At 37.8% G+C, this 20,528-nt stretch overlaps 1 protein-coding gene across 2 annotated transcripts in view; it reads left to right on the forward strand.

Annotated features, from left to right (window-relative positions):
* Nucleotides 1–17,276, forward strand: part of IL1RAPL1 (interleukin 1 receptor accessory protein like 1) — a 1,474,879-nt gene extending 1,457,603 nt beyond the window's left edge. For both annotated transcript variants that reach the window (XM_032330360.1, XM_032330361.1), the window contains exons 10-11: nt 15,105–15,275; nt 15,722–17,276. In XM_032330360.1, the coding sequence (XP_032186251.1) occupies nt 15,105–15,275; nt 15,722–16,440 (890 nt within the window). In that variant the 3' untranslated portion in view covers nt 16,441–17,276. The remainder of the gene's footprint in view (nt 1–15,104; nt 15,276–15,721) is intronic.
* The last annotated feature ends 3,252 nt before the right edge of the window (nt 17,277–20,528 follow it).

Genomic DNA, 20,528 nt, shown 5'->3' on the forward strand with positions numbered 1-20,528 from the left:
ATGCTGCAAGGAGCACTGGGGTACAAATACCCCTTTGTGATAGTGATTTTATTTCCTTTAGACGTATACCCAGAAGTTTAATTGTTGGATCATATGGTAGTTCTATTTCTGATTTTTTTTTTTGAGGAAATTTCATACTGTTTTCCATAGTAGCTGTACCAATTTACATCCTCACCAGCAGGGTGCAAGAGTTCTTTTTTTCTATATCCTTGCCAACACTTGTTATCTCTCGTTTTTTGATAATAGCTATCCTAACAGGTGTGAGGTGAGATCTCATTATGGTTTTGATTTGCATTTCCTTGATGGTTAGTGATGTTGAGCATCTCTTCACATACATGTTGGCCATTTGTATGTCTTTGGAAAAATCTCAAAGAGCTTTTCCCTATGTTTTATTGTAGGAGATTTATGATGGCAGGTCTTACATTTAAGTCTTAAATCCATTTCAAGTTAAAATTTGTGGATGGTAGGTAGGGGTGCCTGGGTGACTCAGTCAGTTAGGCCTCTGCTTTGTCTCAGCGGGGATCCTACTTCTCCCTCTCCTTCTGCCCCTCTCCCTGCTTGTGAATCTTTAAAAAATTTGTGAATGGTATAACACAGGTCCAACTTTATTCTTTCTCATGTGGATATCCAGTTTCCCTAGCACCTTTTATTAAAAATATTACCCTTTCCCAATGATTATTCTTGGCCCCCTTGTCAAATACTAGTTTTCTGTATATGCATGGGTATATTTTTGTACTCTTAGTTTTGTTCTAATGGTCTGTGTATCTGTATTTATGCTACCACCATACTGCTTTCTCTTACATAATTTTGTAGTATAGTTTGCATTCAGAAAGTATGATGCCTCCAGCTGGGCTCCTCTCTTTCAAGATTACTTTTGCTATTCAGGGTCTTTTTTTTTAGTTTCAGAGGTAGAGTTTAGTGATTCATCAGTTGCATATAACATGCAGTGCTCATTACATCAAGTCCTCTCCTTAATGTCCATCACCCAATTACCCCATTCCCCTACCCACCTCCCCTCCAGCAACCCTCAGTTTGTTTCAGAGAGTTAAGAGCCTCTTGGGGTTTTTCTCCCCTTCTGATTTTGTCTTCTTTTATTTTCCCTCCCTTCTCCTATGTTCATGTGTTTTGTTTCTTAAATTCCACGTATGAGTGAAATCATATGATATTTGTCCTTCTCTGACTGACTTATGTCACTTAGCATAATACCCTCTGGTTCTACCCATGTCATGGCAAATGGTAAGATGTCAGTCTTTTTGATGGCTGAGAAATATGCCATTATATATCTCTGTGTATATATGTGTGTGTATGTGTGTATATAAATATATATATATGTATATATTTATATACATATATATATACCACATCTTCTTTATCCATTCATCTGTCAATGGACAGACATCTGGGCTTTTTCCATAGTTTGGCTATTGTGGACAATGCTGCTATAAACATTGGGGTTTATGCCTTTTCAAATCACTTTGGGTAAATACATAGTAATACAATTGCTGGGTCATAAGGTAGCTCTATTTTTAACTTTTTGAAAAACCTCCATACTATTTTCCAGAGTGGCTGTACCAGTTTGCATTCCCACCAACAGTGTAAGAGGGTTCCCCTTTCCCCACATCCTCACCAACATCTATTGTTTTCTGACTTGTTAATTTTAGTATTCAGGGTCTTTTTTAGTTCCACATGAATTTTAGGATAGTTTCTTCTATATATCTGAAAAATGTCCTTGGAATTTTGATAGGGGTTATATTGAATCTATAGGTGGCTTTGAATAGTATGGACATTTTAGTAATATTAATTATTCTGACCCACGAGCATGGGATGCCTTTTCATTTATGTCTTCAGTTTCTTTAATTAATGTCTTGTAGTTTTCAATGTATAGATCTTTCACCTCTTATTTAAATTTATTCCTCAGTATTTTATTATTTTTTTATTTTTGATGCTGTTGTAAATGGAATTATTTTCTTTGTTTTTTTTTTCAAATGGATTATTTGTTGTTATTGTATAAAAATGCTACAGATTTTTATATGTTGGCTTTGTATCCTGAAACTTTATTGAGTTTGTTGAGTAGCTCTAACAGATGTTTGGTGGAATCTTTAGGTTTTATTATATGTGAAATCATGTCATCTACAAAGAAAAAAAATTACTTCTTTCTTTCCTACTTAAGTGCCTTTTATTTGTTTGCTTAATCGCTGTAGCTAGAACTGCCATTATTGTGTTGAATGGGAGTGGAGAGAGTGGGCACCCTTACCTTGTTCTTGAATTTAGAAGGAAATCCTGCAGCTTTCATTGAGTATAATCTTAGCTGTGGATTTGTCTGGCCTTTATTATGTTGAGGTATTGTTCTTCTGCACTCAATTTGCTGAGAACTGTTATAATGAAATTATAAATTTTTGTCAAACTAATTTTTTAAATCTATTTATAAAATTTTATGATTTGTGTCCATGATCCTATTAATGTGGAATGTCATGCTTATTGATTTACATATGTTGCTCTATCCTTGCACCCCAGGAATAAATCTCACTGACCATGCCGTATTATCCTTTTAATGTGCTACTTAATTTGGTTTGCTAGTATTTTGTTGAGAATTTTTGTATCTATATTCATAAGAAGTATTGGCTTGGAGTACTTGGGTGGCTCAGTTGGTTAAACGTCTTCCCTTGGCTCAGGTCATGATCCCAGGGTCCTGAGACCAAGCCCCACATCAGGTTCCTTGTTCAGCGAGGGGCCTGCTTCTCCCTCTCTCTGCCTGCTGCTTCCCCTGAAGGTTTGGCATTATTTCTTCTTTAAATATTTGGTAGAATTCACCAGAGAAACCATCTGGGCATAGGCTTGTCTTTGTTGACAGTTTTTTGATTAATGCTCTAATTTCCGTAGTTATTGGTCTGTTCAGATTTTCTATTTCTTCACAGTTCAGTCTTGGAAAGTTGTTTGTTTCTAGGAGTTTCTGTGTTTCTTCTAGGTTATCTAATTTGTTGGCATATAATTGTTCATAGTAGCCTCTTATGATCCTTTGTATTTCTGTGGTGCCAGTTGTTATGTTGCCTCTCTGATTTATAATTGTGTTTATTTAATTTTTCTTGCTTTCTCGGTTAGTCTAGCTAAAGGTTGTCAATTTTGTTTATCTTTTTAAAAACCCAACTTTTGGGGGCACCTGGGTGGCTCAGTGGGTTAAGTCTCTGCCTTCAGCTCAGGTCGTGATCCCAGGCTGCTGGGATCGAGCCCCACATCAGGCTCTCTGCTCAGTGGGGAGCCTGCTTCCTCCCCTCTCTCTGCTTGCCTCTCTGCCTACTTGTGATCTCTCTCTCTGTCCAGTAAATAAATAAAAAATCTTAAAAAAAATAAAAAATAAAAAAGTAAAAACCCAACTTTTCATGTTTTTATTTTTTTCTATTATCTCTGTATTCTACATTTCATTTATTTCTGTTCAATCTTTATTATTTCTGTCTTCTACTAACTTGGGGCTCAGATTATCTTTCTTTTTCTAATTCCTTGAGGTATATTTATTTGAGATCTTTCTTTTCTATCAGATTTGGGCATTTATCACTATAAATTTTTCTCTTGGAACTGCTTTGTTTCATCTCAATTTTCATTGTGTTGTGTTTCCATTTTTGTTTCTCTCAAGATATTTCCTGATTTCCCTTTTGCTTTCTTTTTTGACCCATCACTTGTTCAAGAGTGTGTCATGTAATATCCACATATTTGTAAATCTTTCCATAGTGTCCCAAACCACTGTGGTCAGAAAAAGAAAACTAATAATGATTTTGTTGTCCAACATACCATCTATCCTAAAGAATGTTCATTCATGCTTGAGAAGAACGTGTGTTTTGCTACTTTTCCCTGGATGTGCTGTACATGTCTGTTAGGTTGATTTGGTCTATAGTATTCTTGTTTTTTAATGTTTTATTAGTCACCATACAGTACATTAGTTTTTGATGTAGTGTTCCAAGATTCGTTGTTTACGTATAACACCCAGTGCTCCATGCATTTACTTATAACACATACATGCCCTCCTTGATACCTATCACTGGGCCAACCTATCCCCCACCCCCTTCCCCTCTAAAACACTCAGTTTCTTGGAGTCCACAGTCTCTCATAGTTCATCTCCTCCTCTGATTTATGCCCCCTTCACTTTTCCCTTCCTTCTTCTAATGTCCTCCATGGTATTCCTTATGTTCCACAAGTAAGTGAAACCATATGATAATTGACTCTCTCTGCTTGACTTATTTCACTCAGCATAATCTCCTCCAGTCCCATCCATGTTAATGCAAAAGTTGGATTGTCATCCTTTCTACATTGGGGTGCATATGGCCCTTCTTTTCACTATGTCTGTATCTTTGTCATGAGTACCCAGTAGTGCAATTGCTGGGTCATAGGGTACCTCTGTTTTTAATTTTTTGAAGAACCTCCACACTGTTTTCCAAAGTGGCTGCACCAACTTGCATTCCTACTAACAGTGTAAGAGGGTTCCCCTTTCTCCACATCCTCTCCAGCATTTGTTGTTTCTTGCCTTGTTAATATTTGCCATTCTAACTGGTGTAAGGTAATATTCTTTAAATCTACTCTTCCTTTTCAATTTTTTTTATCTCAATGATCTATCTAGTATTGAAAGTGGATCTAGTATCTAGTAGTGTAATAAATCTAGTATTGTAACATGCTAATATCATTATATTTTTCTCTATTTTCCCCTCAGTTCTGTTAATATTTGCACATTTAGGTACTCCTGTATTGGGAGCACATCTATTTACAGTTGTTATATCCACTTGATGAATTGACCCCTTTATCATGAATAATATGGAGAGAGCTTCTTTGTCCCTTGTGACCAATTTTCACTGCAAATCTATTGTATGTGATATAAATATAGCCACTCCTATTTTCTTTAAGTTGCCACCTGCAGGGATATCTTTTTCCATTCTTTCACTTTCAGCCTATGTGTGTCTTTGAAGATAAAGTGAATCTCTTGTAAGCAGCATATTGTTGAATCTTATTTTTTGATCTCATCAGCCACTCTTTGTTGTTTGGAAAATTTAGTTCATTTGCGTTTGAAGAGCTTATTGAAGGGGCACCTGGGTGGCTCAGTCATTAAGTGTCTGCCTTCTGCTCAGGTCATAATCCCATTGTTGTGGGATGGAGCTCCCATGCGGCTCCCCTGGGAAGCCCGCTTCTCCCTTTCCCACTCGCCCTGCTTGTGTTTCCTCTCTCACAGTGTCTCTCCCTGTCAAATAAATAAACAAAAGCTTACAAAAGATAAGTGATTATTGATAGGTAAGTATGTACTATTGTCACTTCGTTTGTTATTTTCTGTTTGTTTGTTTGTTTTTTTGCTTTTTTTCCCCTTTTTCCCCTTCTTCCTCTCTTCTTGTCCTCCTTTGTGATTTTTTTTTGACTTGTATACTTTAATATCCTTCTCTTTAACCTCTGTGTATTTATTATAGGTTTCTTCTTTGTGGATACCATGAGGTTTACATGAAACATCTAATAGATATAAAAGACTATATTAAGTTGATGAAACTTACTTTCAATTGCATAAAGAATTCTATACTTTTACTTTCCTCTTCCCACAATTTATGCAATTGTCATAATTTACATCTTTTTATATTGTGCATCCATTAAGATATTATTGTAGCTGTAGTTATTATTTTTAATTTTAATTTATTCCAGTGTAGTTAACATACAATGTTATATTAGTTTCAGGTATACAGTATCCAGGTTCAAAAATTCTATACGTCACTCAGTGCTCATCATAAGTGTATTCTTTAATCCCTATCACCTAGTTCACCCATTCTCCCACTCACCATCCCTCTGGTAACCATCAACTTGTTCTCTATAGTTAAGAGCCTATTTCTTGGTTTGTCTCTCCTCTCTCTCTTTTCTTTTCCCTTTGTTCATTTGTTTTGTTTCTTAACAAAATATGAGAGTATTTGTCTTTCTCTGACTTATTTCACTTAACATTATATTCTCTAGCTCCACCCATGTGTTGCAAATGACAAGATTTCATTCTTTTTTTATGGCTAAAGGATAGTCCATTATATATACATACATGTTTTCTTTATCTGTTCATCTATCGATGGACACTTGAGCTGCTTCCATAATTTCATTATTGTAAATAATGCTGCAGTAAATGTAGAGGTGCATATATCCTTTCAAATTAGTGTTTCTGGGTTCTTTGGGTAAATACACAGTAGTGTAATTACTGGATCATAGGGTAGTTCTATCTATACATTTTTTAGGAACCTCCATACTGTTTTCCATAATGGCTGCACAATTCCACATTCTCACCAACAGTGCACGAGGGTTCCTTCTTCTCCACTTCTTCCCTGACACTTGTTGTTTCTTGTGTTGTTGATTTTAGCCATTCTGATAGGTGTGAGGTGATATCTCATCATGTTTTTGATTTGCATTTCCTTGATGAGTGATGTTGTACATCTTGTCATATGCTGATGGCCATAAGTGTGTCTTCTTCAGGGAAATGTCTGTTCACGTCTTCTGCTCATATTTTAATTGGATTATTTGTTTTGGTGGGTGTTGAGCTGTATAAGTTCTTTATGTATTTTGTATACCAACCTTCTATTAGATATGTCATTTGTAAATATCTTCTTGCACTCACTATAGTTTGTCTTTTAGTTTTATTGCTTGTTTTCAATCAATAGGTTATAGGTGGTCTTTTCATTTTATTGATTGTTTTCTCTTCTGTGAAGAAGCCATTTATTTTAATGACCCAATAGTGTATTTTTGCTTTTATTTCCCTTGCCTCAGGAGACCTATGTAGAAGAATGTTGCTACAGCTTAATCAGTCAAATTCTTGCATGTTCTCTCTAACCAGGATTTTTATGGTTTCAGATCTCACATTTAGCTCTTTAATCCATTTTGAATTTATTATTGTGTATGGTGTAAGAAAGTTATCCAGTTTCATTCTTTTGCATGTAGCTGTCCAGTTTTTCCAGCACCATTTGTTGAAAAGATTGTCTTTTTCCCATTGCACATTTTTGCCTCTTTTGTCAAAGATTGATTGATCATATAATGGGCTTGTTTCTAGGCTTTTTATCCTGTTCATTGATCTATGTGTCTATTTTTGTGTAAGTACCATAGTGTTTTAATTACTACAGCTTTGTAGTGTAACTTAATATCTGGAATTGTAATACCTTCAGCTTCTGTTTCTTTTTCAAGATTCTTTTGGCTATTTGGCAGCATTTTGTGGTTCCATTCGAGTTTTAAGATAATTTTTCTATTGCATTTCTAGACACCAGTAATGAAGCAACAGAAAGAGAAATTAAGAAAGCAGTCCCACTTACTACTACATCAAAAATATTAAAATACCTAGGAATAAACATAACCAAGGAGGTGAAAAACTTGTACTCTGAAAACAATAAAAGATTGATGAAAGAAGTTAAAAACAACACAAACAAATAGAAAGACCTTCTATGCTCATGGGCTGAAAGAACAAATATTGATAAAATGTCCACATTACCCAATGCAATCTATAGAATTAATGTAATCTCCACAAAATACCAATAGTTAGGGGTGCATGGGTGGCTCAGTGGGTTAAATCCTCTGCTTTTGGTTCAGGTCACGATCCCAGGATCCTGGGATCGAGCCCCACATCCAGCCCACATCAAGCCCTGCCTTGTGCTCTCTGTTCATCAGGGAGCCTGCTTCCGCCTCTCTCTCTCTCTGCCTGCCTCTCCGCCTATTTGTGATCTCTGTCTGTCAAATAAATAAATAAAACCTTTTTAAAAAAAATGCCAATAGTAATTATCACAGAACTAACACAAATAATTGTAGTTATTTTTAATATTATTTTTGTGGACTTTTATACTAGAGATAGAAGTATTAGGGTATTCTGAATTTGGTGATATATTTATCTTTACCATTGAGTTTTATATTTTTATGTTTTCATGTTTTTATTTAATGTCCTTTCATTTCAACTTGAAAATTTTCCTTTAACATCTTTTTTTTTCTTTTTGTCTGCTTTAGCATTTCTTGTAAGGCAGATCTAGTGGTGATAAACTCCCTTAGCTATTGTTTGCCTAGGAATGAGTTAATTTCTTCTTAATTTTGAAGGACTTCTTTTCTGAGTATAGTATTCTTATATTCTTGGTTGACATTTTTTTTTTCATCACTGTGAATGTTTTATCCCATTCCCTCCTGGCCTGCAAGATTTCTAAAGTTGAGTTTCTATGGTTTGTTTAAGATGATTATTTTGAGTTCTCTGTCAAACAAACTGTAGATCTCCATTTCTTTGGGGTTGGTTACTGGAACTTCATTAGTTTCCTTTGGTATTTTAATGTTTGCCTGATTCTTCGTGATCTGTGTACCTTTGCACTGATGTCTGTACATTTGAAGGAACAAACACCTCTTGTAGTCTTCATAGAATGATTTCAGCAGGTAAAATCCTTCTGTCTGTTCCCAATGGGATTACGTACAGAGTTGCAGTCATTCTGGGTTTGAGCCAGTTGTGCAGCTATTTCTGGGTCTGTAGTGAGGTCCATGTTTGGCAGGCTTGTTACCAGGGGCTCATATGGGCAAGGATCTCCTCTGGTACCTGGGTCTATTGACCTACCTCTAGTACCTTGCTCAGTAGGATAGTGCCTGTATAATTGTACATTTCAGGGTCCACAGTTGGGTCTTTAGTCAGTGGGCTTTCACCAGGTATGTGGACAGATAAGGCTCCAACCAGGTCCCTGGGAAAGCGTCTGTCTGGTCACTGTGTGGGACCCTCGGTGGGCAGGACTTGCTCTGGACCATGGCAGAAGGGATTTAGACACAGATGTCTTATTTTTGGCCATTTTGCTGACATCATTCCCATTTGTCATTTTTTGTTGAATATTGCAATCAGAATCACTTGAAAGTCATGGGAAGAGTAAACCAATGGCTATGTTCGAATTTGTGCAAACTATTGCAAAGAGCATGTACACCAGCTGTTTTCTATCTCTTCAGTGAACAGAATTATAGTTGAGGGTTTAAAGTACAGAAAATAAAATTTAAAGAATAAAGTTTAGAATAAGAAATATACTCTTGGGGTGCCTGGGTGGCTCGGTGGGCTACGCCTCTGCCTTTGGCTCAGGTCATGATCTCAGAGTCCTGGGATGGAGCCCCCCATCCGGCTCTCTGCTCAGCGGGAAGCCTGCTTCTCCCCTCTCTCTGCCTGCCTCTCTGCCTACTTGTGATCCCTCTCTTTCTCAAATAAATAAATAAATAAATCTTTTTAAAAAGTACAAAAAAAAAATATACTCTTGTACTACCCTGTTATGATTAACCACCTTTAAGCTGTTTATAAACTTAAGTTGAACTGAAAAGATCACAGACTTATTCTTTAAAAACCTTAGCATAGTTCTGTTTTTTCTATGGTTATAAAAATGTCAATTTTTCAGAGTTTCTCCAGTCATATAAAACTCAGACATTAAGATATTAAGTCAATATATGTTCTTATAAATATTAAACCAATATACGTACTTAGAGATATTAAACAAAATTAAAGAGATGTTACCCAAGATCCATATTTATCTGAGAATTGAGAAAATAGAAGAAAGCTTGGATATATGATCTTTGAGTCAGAGAACATTGCTGAATTTAGTATGGTATCTGGCATGATGTTTGCAGTTTGATAGCTTTTAAATCAGGGGTTTCCTTCTGGTAGTAAATAAATGCCTAGCCCATTACTGCTCTGACAGAGACCCTGGGGAAAGAGAGGAATTAGATATCAATCAAGTGTTCCATTGATTTGAGGCTGCTGCCGCAGATGCTCACAAGGGGCTTTTGAGCCACATTTACTACCAAGATAATCTGCATGTGAGCAACTTCTTTTTATCGAAGAGATATCAGCTTAACTACTTCTATAAATTTGTCCAGATGATATAAAAACTGACTGAGGCCTTAGCACCAATTCCTGAGGTTCATTTAAGCTTAATATAGTTAATGTATACATTACTCTAGGCAAGAATCTACTTCCTTTTTGGTGAAAGTGTGGATTGTTTAGAGTACATCCCCTGTAAGTATCAGCACCACTTATCATGGATCTGACACTGCAGTGATTAGTTTTGTCATTCTCTGGCCAATTAACCAGCAGCTGCAGGCAATTCTTTGATTCCCTTGAGCCCTCGGGATGCCTATACCCTATCCTAGAGCAGAGTTTCTCAAAGTGTAGTCCCTGAACCAGCAGTAGCTTCACCCGAGACCTTGTTATAGATGCAAATTGTTGGAGGTCATAGGTGTGCAGTTGGTTAAGTGTCTGACTCTGGATTTCGTCTCAGGTCATGATCTTGGGGTCATGAGATTAAACCTAGGTAGGGCTCCGTGCTCAGCTCAGAGTCTGCTTAAGAATCTCTCTCCCCCTCCCTCTGCCTCTCCTGCTTGGGTACATACACACACACACACTCTCTCTCTCTCTCTCTCTAAGAAACAAATCTTTTAAAAATGCAAATTCAAAAACTTACTCTAGAACTATTGAATGGAACACTATGGAGGTAGGGCCCAGCAATCTATATTTCAGCAATCCCTCCAAATTGTTGTCATTCATGCTCAAGTCTGAAACCACTTTTTCAAAGGAGTTTATAAGGTCTCTAAGGTCTTCCCTTGACTCATAGTGAGAAACTATCGTTCAAGACTCTTCCAAAGGAAACATGATAAATACTGACCCCATAGCTTCTAGTAATTCCTTGAGGAGTCCAGGCAGCATGGAGTGTATATCTCCAAAGCCATTTCTCCTAGAAAATAATCCCGGTCTTGAGAAAATCCCCACACTGGCTGTAAAACACAAGTCGTGTGATATGCAAATGAAAGATTATCCATTTATTTAATCAACAAATCTGATCATCTACAAGCTCTGGTGAGATATCTGAGTCACGGATATTGTGGTCAAATAAAAAAGATAAGATGTGAGCACAATAATACCATACATGGGAAAAGAGATTATGTCCAAGTCAAAGATATCAGATTCAAAATCAAAAGAAATCAATGAAACAGATCTACCTGATGGCTTTTTGACAATGAGTAAACATCATTATTTTCCAGGATACCATAAATATAATCAGTGGTGAGATTTGGAAAGATAAATTTTACAGCTCCATGTGGAATGGGCCAGAAGTGGAAAGAAACAGAGAGGAAGACCTACTAAAACAGACTTATATAAGAGCTAAGAAAGGAGTAGGGCCTGACCCAGGATGGAAGTAGAATCCAAAGGACTTTTACCAGTGAATGCCTATGAGATTATCAGTAATTAAAAAGGATAAGTGGAACATATATTTGACATTTGGAGACTAAAGAAGTGAGATTATAATGCTATTAAAGTGGAATAAAAGTTGAAGAACAGAGCTTGAGACAGAAAGCTTGCTATGTTGTGAGAATGTTGAATATGAGGTGCACACTGAGCATCCAAATTAAGGGGCCCAGGGATATGGGGGTAGTTCATGAGAAGGAGGACAGGACTGCACATCTAAATCAGGGGGTTAGCTACGTAGAAGTGATTATTATTTTTTTTAAAGATTTTATTTATTTGACAGAGAGAGATCACAGGTAGGAAGAGAGGCAGGCAGAGAGAGAGAGAGGAGGAAGCAGGCTCCCCACTGAGCAGAGAGCCCAATGTGGGACTCGATCCCAGGACCCTGAGATCATGACCTGAGCCGAAGGCAGCGGCTTAACCCACTGAGCCACCCAGGCGCCCCTAGAAGTGATTATTAATGTCATGGGAAAAGAGGAGATTTTTAAGGGAAAGTGGGCTGAGAGAAAAAGTGAAGCAGGCACAGAAAACATCTTGAGAAATAAAGCATTTGAGTTGGAAGAGAGACCTCCATGGAAGAGGCAGAGGAACAGACAGTGTCATGTAAGCAATGGTGATATCAGGCTGAAACTACCAGTATCAGTAGGTCAGTTGTTTGCATCTCTTCTGAGTCATATGTGTTCCGTTCTTATTGGTGTTCATATTGATATGCTTTTCAAATATTTTAAGCTTAGAGAAGACAAAGGTATAAGAATGAGGATCTGGCTATTACACTTCCCAGATCTGGGCAAACTTCAACATGTTATAGTACTGTGTAGCAAACAGGGAGAAAACAACTTCCAAGAAAGAAAATAGTATATGCATGAAATCATTCTACAATCCACTCCGTTTTAAGCAGTCCTCCCTTTGGTCCATGACCCCTATAATAGTCTTAGCAACATGTTTGTCCCCTAGAAATAAACTGTTGACTTGTCTACATCTCCTACTAGACTGGTAGCTACTGACGGATATTGTAAAGGAAGCCTTATATCTCAGATATGGCATGTGGGAATATCTAATGAATGGACACTTTAATTAAATATTAACTGGTCTTACATCCTAGCTTTATTATGTACTATTTTCTTTGATTTCTTATTCAACTAAAGTGTTTACATCAACAAAATTGTAACACTGTAGACTGCTGGCATATGTGCATGACCTGCTGTAGCAAATGCAATTATCGTTTTTGGTGAAAATCGAATTTTATTTATAAAATAAAATAAAATATTTTATTTATAAAATAGCTTTTTATCTATAAAAAGCTATTTCCTGGTTGAGGAATAAGGAATATAGCAAATATCAGAGTATGGCATGTTTGGGATGATTCCTATTTTTCTAAACCTTTTTTTTTTTTAAGATTTTATTTATTTATTTGACAGACAGAGATCACAAGTAGGCAGAGAGGCAGGCAGAGAGAGAGAGAGGAGGAGGCAGGCTCCCCGCTGAGCAGAGAGCCTGATGTGGGACTAGATCCTTGGACCCCGAGATCATGACCCGAGCCGAAGGCAGCGGCTTAACCCACTGAGCCACCCAGGCGCCCCATAAACCTTTTTTTTTTGGTTTTGTTTTTAATCTGAAACCTGTTTTAAAAAAAAATCTACTGGGGCGCCTGGGTGGCTCAGTGGGTTAAGCCGCTGCCTTCGGCTCAGGTCATGATCTCGGGGTCCTGGGATCGAGTCCCGCATCGGGCTCTCTGCTCAGCAGGGAGCCTGCTTCCCTCTCTCTCTCTGCCTGCCTCTCTGCCTACTTGTGATCTCTGTCTGTCAAATAAATAAATAAAATCTTTAAAAAAAAAATCTACTGGGGCGCCTGGGTGGCTCAGTGGGTTTTAAAGCCTCTGCCTTCGGCTCAGGTCATGATCTCAGGGTCCTGGGATCGAGCCCCCCCACCACCAGTCGGGCTTCCTGCTCAGCGGGGAGCCTGCTTCCCCTCCACCCCCCCAACCCCCTGCCACCCGCTTGCCTCACTGCCTGCTTGTGATCTCTGTCTGTCAGATAAATAAATAAAATCTTTTTTAAAAAATCTACTATACCTAAAGAAAACCTAAAGGTTTTCTTTCAGACAACCTATAGCAGAGTTGTTAGTTTCTTTCTTTTTTTTTAGATCTGAGTTTGAATTCTTTTTTTGTTTGTTTTCTTTTTTTTTAGTTGTTAGTTTATTGTATACCTATGTTAACTTCAGATAGAGTTAACAGTTTTCTGAGTTTGCCCTAACAAGTTTTAACTGTAGAATAACTTGTAGAAGACTGGGGACTATCAGACTACTAAAATGAACACACCTATATGGATCTCTGATAGTGAACTCTAGTGTCCCCAGGTCAAAGGGAGTTCCCCAAAGCCACCCAGAGCAACAATTAAGGACATCCCTCTATTTCTGATGTTTTATAACTCCAAAGTTTTAAATGTTCTGTGCCAAATACAAAGCTCATTTTGTTCTGAAATTTAGGGATGTTTCAATTCAACTTGATCTGATAATTCAGTAATACACCGACAATCATCCGGGAAGTACAAAAGAAGGCTAAGGATTGATATTTGGTAAACTCTGTATATTGGTAGCATTTAGATTTGAGGTGAATTATGAATCCTGATATCTCATTCTGTAAAGGCAATGGATGAATGAGAGACTATCCAGACTATCCAGACATGACTTATTTTCATGAGAAACACAAATAGGAAATTTGGGATGCTTAATGTTAAAAAAAATTAAGGTCAAGATAATGCATGATAGCAGTCATCAAATATTTGAAGAGTTTCCATGTAAAAAGGGGAAAGAAGAAGGAAAGAAATAGATTTTATTTTACTTTTTTAAAGACTTCATTTATTTATTTGACAGACAGAGATCACTAGTACACAGAGAGGCAGGCAGAGAGAGAGGAGGAAGCAGGTTCCCTGCCGAGCAGAGAGCCTTACGTGGGGCTCGATCCCAGGACCCTGGGATCATGACCCTAGCCGAAGGCTGAGGCTTTAACCCACTGAGCCACCCAGGCACCCCAGAACCAGATTTTAGAACAAAGTTTCATTCATTTATTTTGTAATGTTTTATTCTCATGGTCAAACTGATAAACATAATAAAAAATACTGGCAGTATTTTACATGTGAGATAAATGAAGATCAACAAATCAATATGGTTTTCTAAAATAATTCAGTGGAATAATATTCTAAGTCCCCAAATCCAAGAACTGGTTCCCAGTAGATAACTAATTATTCCACGCTTGATTTTATTTTCTCCCCAGCAGAGTCTGGTGATGGGTATTAAGGAGGGCACGTATTGCATGGAGCACTGGCTATTGTACATAAACAGTGAATCTTGGAACACTGCATCAAAAACTAATGATGTATTTTATGGTGACTAACATACACAATAAAAAAGAAATTTAAAAAATCAGTACAGTGCCCACAATCAAAATACCATTCCTCTGTGGTCAAGCCAGGTGCACTTTCTTTTTTCTTTTCAACAAAGTTAAATGGCCAAGGACAGGATTAGTTGAATGTACAGTTACTTAGAGTAAGAGCATACTATCGAACCAAGTGCCTTTTATAAGCAGTCAAGATTCTCTATGACCTATACATCAAAAATGTTAAAAGTTAACATTCCATTGCTCTTTTTGTTCATTCTCTTACTACTGTCTTTACAACAACAAAACCAACAAATAAAAATACCTCCAAATGAATTCCAGAATCTTTGACATCATTGAATTCTTATTGAAAATTAGTAGAAGCTCCTTTCTTTGGTCTCCCCAAAGTAGGGCATTTAGAGATGTTTTTTTAAAAGAGTTGAAAGTTTTCATGTCCTAATGTTTTCCTTGGTGAGCAGTGACTTCAACTTTACTCTGTAATCTTTTTGACAGACAATAAGGATTATGATGCATACTTATCATACACCAAAGTGGACCCTGACCAGTGGAATCAAGAGACTGGGGAAGAAGAACGCTTTGCTCTTGAAATCCTACCTGACATGCTTGAAAAACATTATGGATATAAGTTGTTCATACCAGATAGAGATTTAATCCCAACTGGAAGTAAGTTAATGTTTTCATTTGAAGGTGTGCATACTCTTTTTGTCTGTCAGTGTGTCATCATTCTTTTTAGGCAGAATTTTAATTTGTGGTTCTCTACATCGAAAATAGTATCAGTGTCTCGAGAAAGAAATGTCATTATGTGTTCATATGAAACTTAATTTCTGATGCCCCTGAGAAGCTAGTTCCACTATTCTGTAAAGCACCTCCTTTTATGAGTCTTGACGTTTGAAAAAACAAATGGGAGATTTGTACCTAGGGAAAGTATTTCTAACGTTGAGAAAAGCAAAGCCCATATTCTATTTGGTGCGGTCATTGGCTGTTTTCATCTTCTGAGGTATGACCTAGCAAGCAACAATTCTCACGTAATGTGTGGAAGAGAAGCTGCTGGGGCTTTCTGGAGCAGATGTTTGATCCGTCATTCTGATAAGCTCTCTTCTCTTTTATAGCATACATTGAAGATGTGGCAAGGTGTGTAGATCAAAGCAAGAGGCTGATTATTGTCATGACCCCAAATTATGTAGTCAGAAGGGGCTGGAGCATCTTTGAATTGGAGACCAGACTTCGAAACATGCTCGTCACTGGAGAAATTAAAGTGATACTCATTGAATGCAGCGAACTCCGAGGCATTATGAACTACCAGGAGGTGGAAGCCCTCAAGCACACCATCAAGCTCCTGACGGTTATTAAATGGCACGGACCAAAATGCAACAAGTTGAACTCTAAGTTCTGGAAACGTTTACAGTATGAAATGCCTTTTAAGAGGATAGAACCCATTACGCACGAGCAGGCTTTAGATGTTAGTGAGCAGGGGCCTTTTGGGGAGCTGCAGACTGTCTCGGCCATCTCCATGGCCGCGGCCACCTCCACAGCTCTAGCCACTGCCCATCCAGACCTCCGTTCCACCTTTCACAACACGTACCATTCACAAATGCGTCAGAAACACTACTACCGAAGCTATGAGTACGACGTACCTCCTACCGGCACCCTGCCTCTTACCTCCATAGGAAATCAGCATACCTATTGTAACATCCCTATGACACTCATCAACGGGCAGCGGCCACAGACAAAATCGAGCAGGGAGCAGAATCCAGACGAGGCCCACACAAACAGTGCCATCCTGCCGCTGTTGCCAAGGGAGACCAGTATATCCAGTGTGATTTGGTGACAGAAAAGCAAGGGACATCCCGTCCCTGGGAGCTCGAGCGGAGTGTGCAGCCCAGTGCCTGGAACTAAATCCTCGACTGCTGCTGTTAAAAACATGCATTACAATCTCTAGAACACGAGGAAAAACAGGGTCTTGTACATATGTTTTTGGCAATTTCTTTGTAGCATCAGTGTCTTCCTGTTTTACCATGTCTCTTACCATTACATTTTTTGACTTTGTTTTATATGTCATTGGAATTTGTAAATTTACCTTTTTTTAAAGAAGAGACTTATGTATAGATAGAAAACCCTTTTTTGCTTCATTAGTTCAGTTTTAGAATGGGTTTTATTTTCTTTTCTTGATTTTGTTTTGCTTTTAACATTTCCTTGGGGTGCTTGGACAAATCTATCCGATGGGACAAGGAGCACCGGATCCTCTCTTGGGTTCTGCCTAGGATCAGCAGGGCCACGTGGGCCTTCAGAGAGCAGTGCGACGAATGCCAGCATTGCCATTTGGGAGGAAAAAAAAAAGATGAGAAGAACACTGGTTCGTAGGAGGGCCCCGTCAATCAGAGCCCTGAATCTCTTCCTTGTCCCACCTCATTCCCCACCTCTACCCTTCTAATGGCGGCATGATGTGTAAACTCTGAGCAGGGGTGGGGGTGGGTCTAACTGTCTTAACATTTAATTCACTGCTCGTCAGAATACACTCCAGACCCAGAAGTGTGCTAGTCACTTGACAGTGACCACTACAGTGTGCTAAGAAGAGAAGATCGAGGGCCTGAAAATGGGGGAGAGAGTGTTGTTTCTGTTTTTTAAATGAGTTGATGTACCCTTATATAAATATATATATATATATAAAACACACACACAACAAAACAAAAGAAACAAAAAACAAAAAAACACAAAAAAACACAAAAAAAAAAACCACAAAAAAAATCAAGCCCTATATTTGATCACTTCCTGGAAAGGCATGAATGTGTTTGTGGCTGTTTTTGTTTAATATTCTACTTCCTCTTTTCCCTCTATAATTTTTCTGCAAATGAGATTATGTGCAAATGCCAGGCAGGTTAACTCAAAAGGGTGAATCAACACAAGTCTAAATGAAATTTACATTGAAGGCTTCCAAACCAAAGGGAAGGACAGGATGTGTCATCAAATATGTTTTGTCACCTTGTATTATACGAAATGTTATTTTCTAAAGAGTCAGAACAAATCTGTGAAACTTACTATGGGATCCCCTTGTATTTAAATGTTAATTCACTGTATTTAATTTTCAACTACATTCAGAATCAAGTGTTTGGTTTCAGTTTGTGAACATAAGCAACACTTAGTAATATCAAAGTGTTTATATAAGAACTCAGGAGGTCAAACATATGAGTACCAACAGAAATCACTATTTTCAAAATAAACATTATTTACACAAAATAGTTTTTAAATTAGATGAGAAAGTGTTTAAAATAATTTTACTGTATAAATAATTCGTTTTATTTTAACTGTGTAATTCTATCTTTCAGAAACAGAAAGCTGATGCTCCCAGGAAATTCAACCCTTACCATTTAGCTTTATGTTTGAAATCAATGGCATAAGCAGCTAATACATATTCATGTTGAAGACGATGCAAAATCAGTCATCAAGGAACTTGCAGAGGGTGGAATTGTTAAAGGGAAATATTACCTATGTAGCTTTTAGTTAAAAAGAAATCAATGTGATGAAAACACTGATATAGAACTTATACATTCCTGTAGTGATTCCTTGTAGGAACTTCCATGCCAGTCCTCGCCTGTGGGCTCGTGTCGTGACTATTGTATGTTCGGTTTATTCCTACCACCATATAATGAGAAAACAATTCTACAGTTTGGGTCACAGTACTAAACGTGTGAGTTGGCCAAACACGCGCAAAAAGTGTAAACTTCAAAAAGAGTTCATTTGGGAGGGTAAGATTGAACTGCAAATGTACCGAGATGAGCATAAGAACTTTGCAACAATGCGAAGGTCTCAGTATTTGTGTGACAAGGTAAAGGAGCCTTGGGATGTGCAGTGATTTTTATTTGCTTAAAAAATGTTTATTTCCCTGACAAGTTACCCGGGGTCCTTCTCTACAATCTGTTCTTTATTCCCATGCTCCCCCAGGACCTGTGTCACATTTTCAGAAACCAGAACTGAAGCTGCAAGGACACATAAACTTTGTCAGCTTTGCACATTGGGTTATTTTCAGAATCCAAGAAGGCCGTTGTTTACTTTGTACTATGGACACCTGTCAGGGACTGGTGGCAGCGAACCTCACTGGACTGGATTCCAGACTCCCCCAGTGCTCAGAAAACTGTAAACATGGCAATGGCCTGGTTTATTTCTTTGGTTTCGTTTTGTTTTGTTTTGTTTAATTTATTTTTTTTTAAGTGCACGATGGAAGTGTGTAGAGGAAGTAATCAGACCACAGTCATAGTTTAGGCATCCATAGGTGTTAATTTAGCTGCATTGGGAGTACATTTTTTGTTCTATTTTTAGTGTAGATTTAAGCACTTTGAATAGCATGATTCAGGGATTGATGGGTAATATTTGATATTCTCACAACTTAAGGAACTTTTTTTTCCTCTAATGCTTTGTCATATTTTTTAAAAAGGAAAATAAATGGAGAAGAAGCTCTCTATGGCTTTAGAAACATTCCTCCCAAGCATTCCTCTATCAGCTCCATGTGAGAACAAATGAAGGCAACTGTCATGTGTTCACGTACTCTATGTTTAATAAAAGTTATGTTAGAACTCACAATAAAAAAAGAAAAAATGTATTTTCCCTAGTGCTTAGGTTTCATCCTTCTCTTTTTTCGGTGGGGGCGGTGGGGGATGAGACTATTGTAGCTGTAGAAACACAGTTGGAAATGGGACTGTGTTAGCCAGGCTGAGGGAGAGAATGGGCTTCTGGACTTGGACACATGCGATGTTTGGTATTGTCTGTTGTTTATAATTCACTGCTCGGGCTCCCAGTGACGTGTTATGGATTCAAAGTCCATCTGGTTCTTTAACGTAACCACTCCTTGCTGCCTACGAGCGTCCTATCCTGTATACTGGTGCTCAAATCCTTAACTACTTAATTTGTAATTCACTGCTTAGGTTTCCTATGAGCGGAGAAGAAATTTGTATCTCAGGCAGCCAGCTGATTTAAGTTTAGATCAATTCTGTGACATAAATCTCAAACACAATGAGTTAAGAGACCTGAAACTACTATATTTCCATAGCTGAACACCTGATTGTTCAAGCCTTCAACCCTTCTGTGTTTATTACTTTCTTCATAATCTGTGTATTTGAACCCTATCGGCCTAATCTTAATTATCTAGACACTGGCTTCTTCTTTATTTCATTACTACTTAGCATTTTGTAACAAGAACAAATATTAACTCAGAGCCAACCCCTGAACTCCAAGTGAGTTTTGTTTATCCTAGAATAGTCATTAACTTTGACAGATACCATTTATGTAAATTAAGATCACCATTTCTAAGAAAACATGAATTCATACATTTGTAAATTATGCTCTGGTACTGGAATGATACCCTAATTCTCCTTTTTCCAAGAAGATTTTTTTTTATCTTGTGCTTCATTTCTTTCTCTTCTCTATTTAGCTTAAGTGTGTCATTGGTCTCAGAAGAAAGCTTAGTGAGATTCAAAAGGAGACTGTTGGTGTCCAAAGTGACACGAATGAAAGGAATAAGAGAATGCACAGGCACAGAAGAGGAAAATCCCCTTCTGTCTCTGATCTGAATGTGCTTGGTCATTATTCCCATCACTGTCGTAGTTGATCAACAGTGGTGGAATATTACTAAATGTGTCAGAAATCCTACCTACGGGCACATATTCCCCATCACTGAACACATTCTTTCACAATATACACAGTTATTACTAAGAGCTGATATATTGCAACTGACTTCCCTAAGAGGAGGAGCTTGTCGGTGGAAGCAGAGCTATTCCTTGCCTTCTCCTGAACCCTTCCCGCTTGACTATTCTGAGCAAAGAAAGCCGTTAACAGTCAATTTTTGATTATCCTGAACAATGGAACTTGGGTTCAAGGACACTTTGAGTCTATGAAAAGGACTGAAGGAAATAATGAAGTCCTTGA

This window comes from Mustela erminea, chromosome X (assembly GCF_009829155.1).
Source record: "Mustela erminea isolate mMusErm1 chromosome X, mMusErm1.Pri, whole genome shotgun sequence".
Lineage (NCBI taxonomy): Eukaryota > Metazoa > Chordata > Mammalia > Carnivora > Mustelidae > Mustela > Mustela erminea.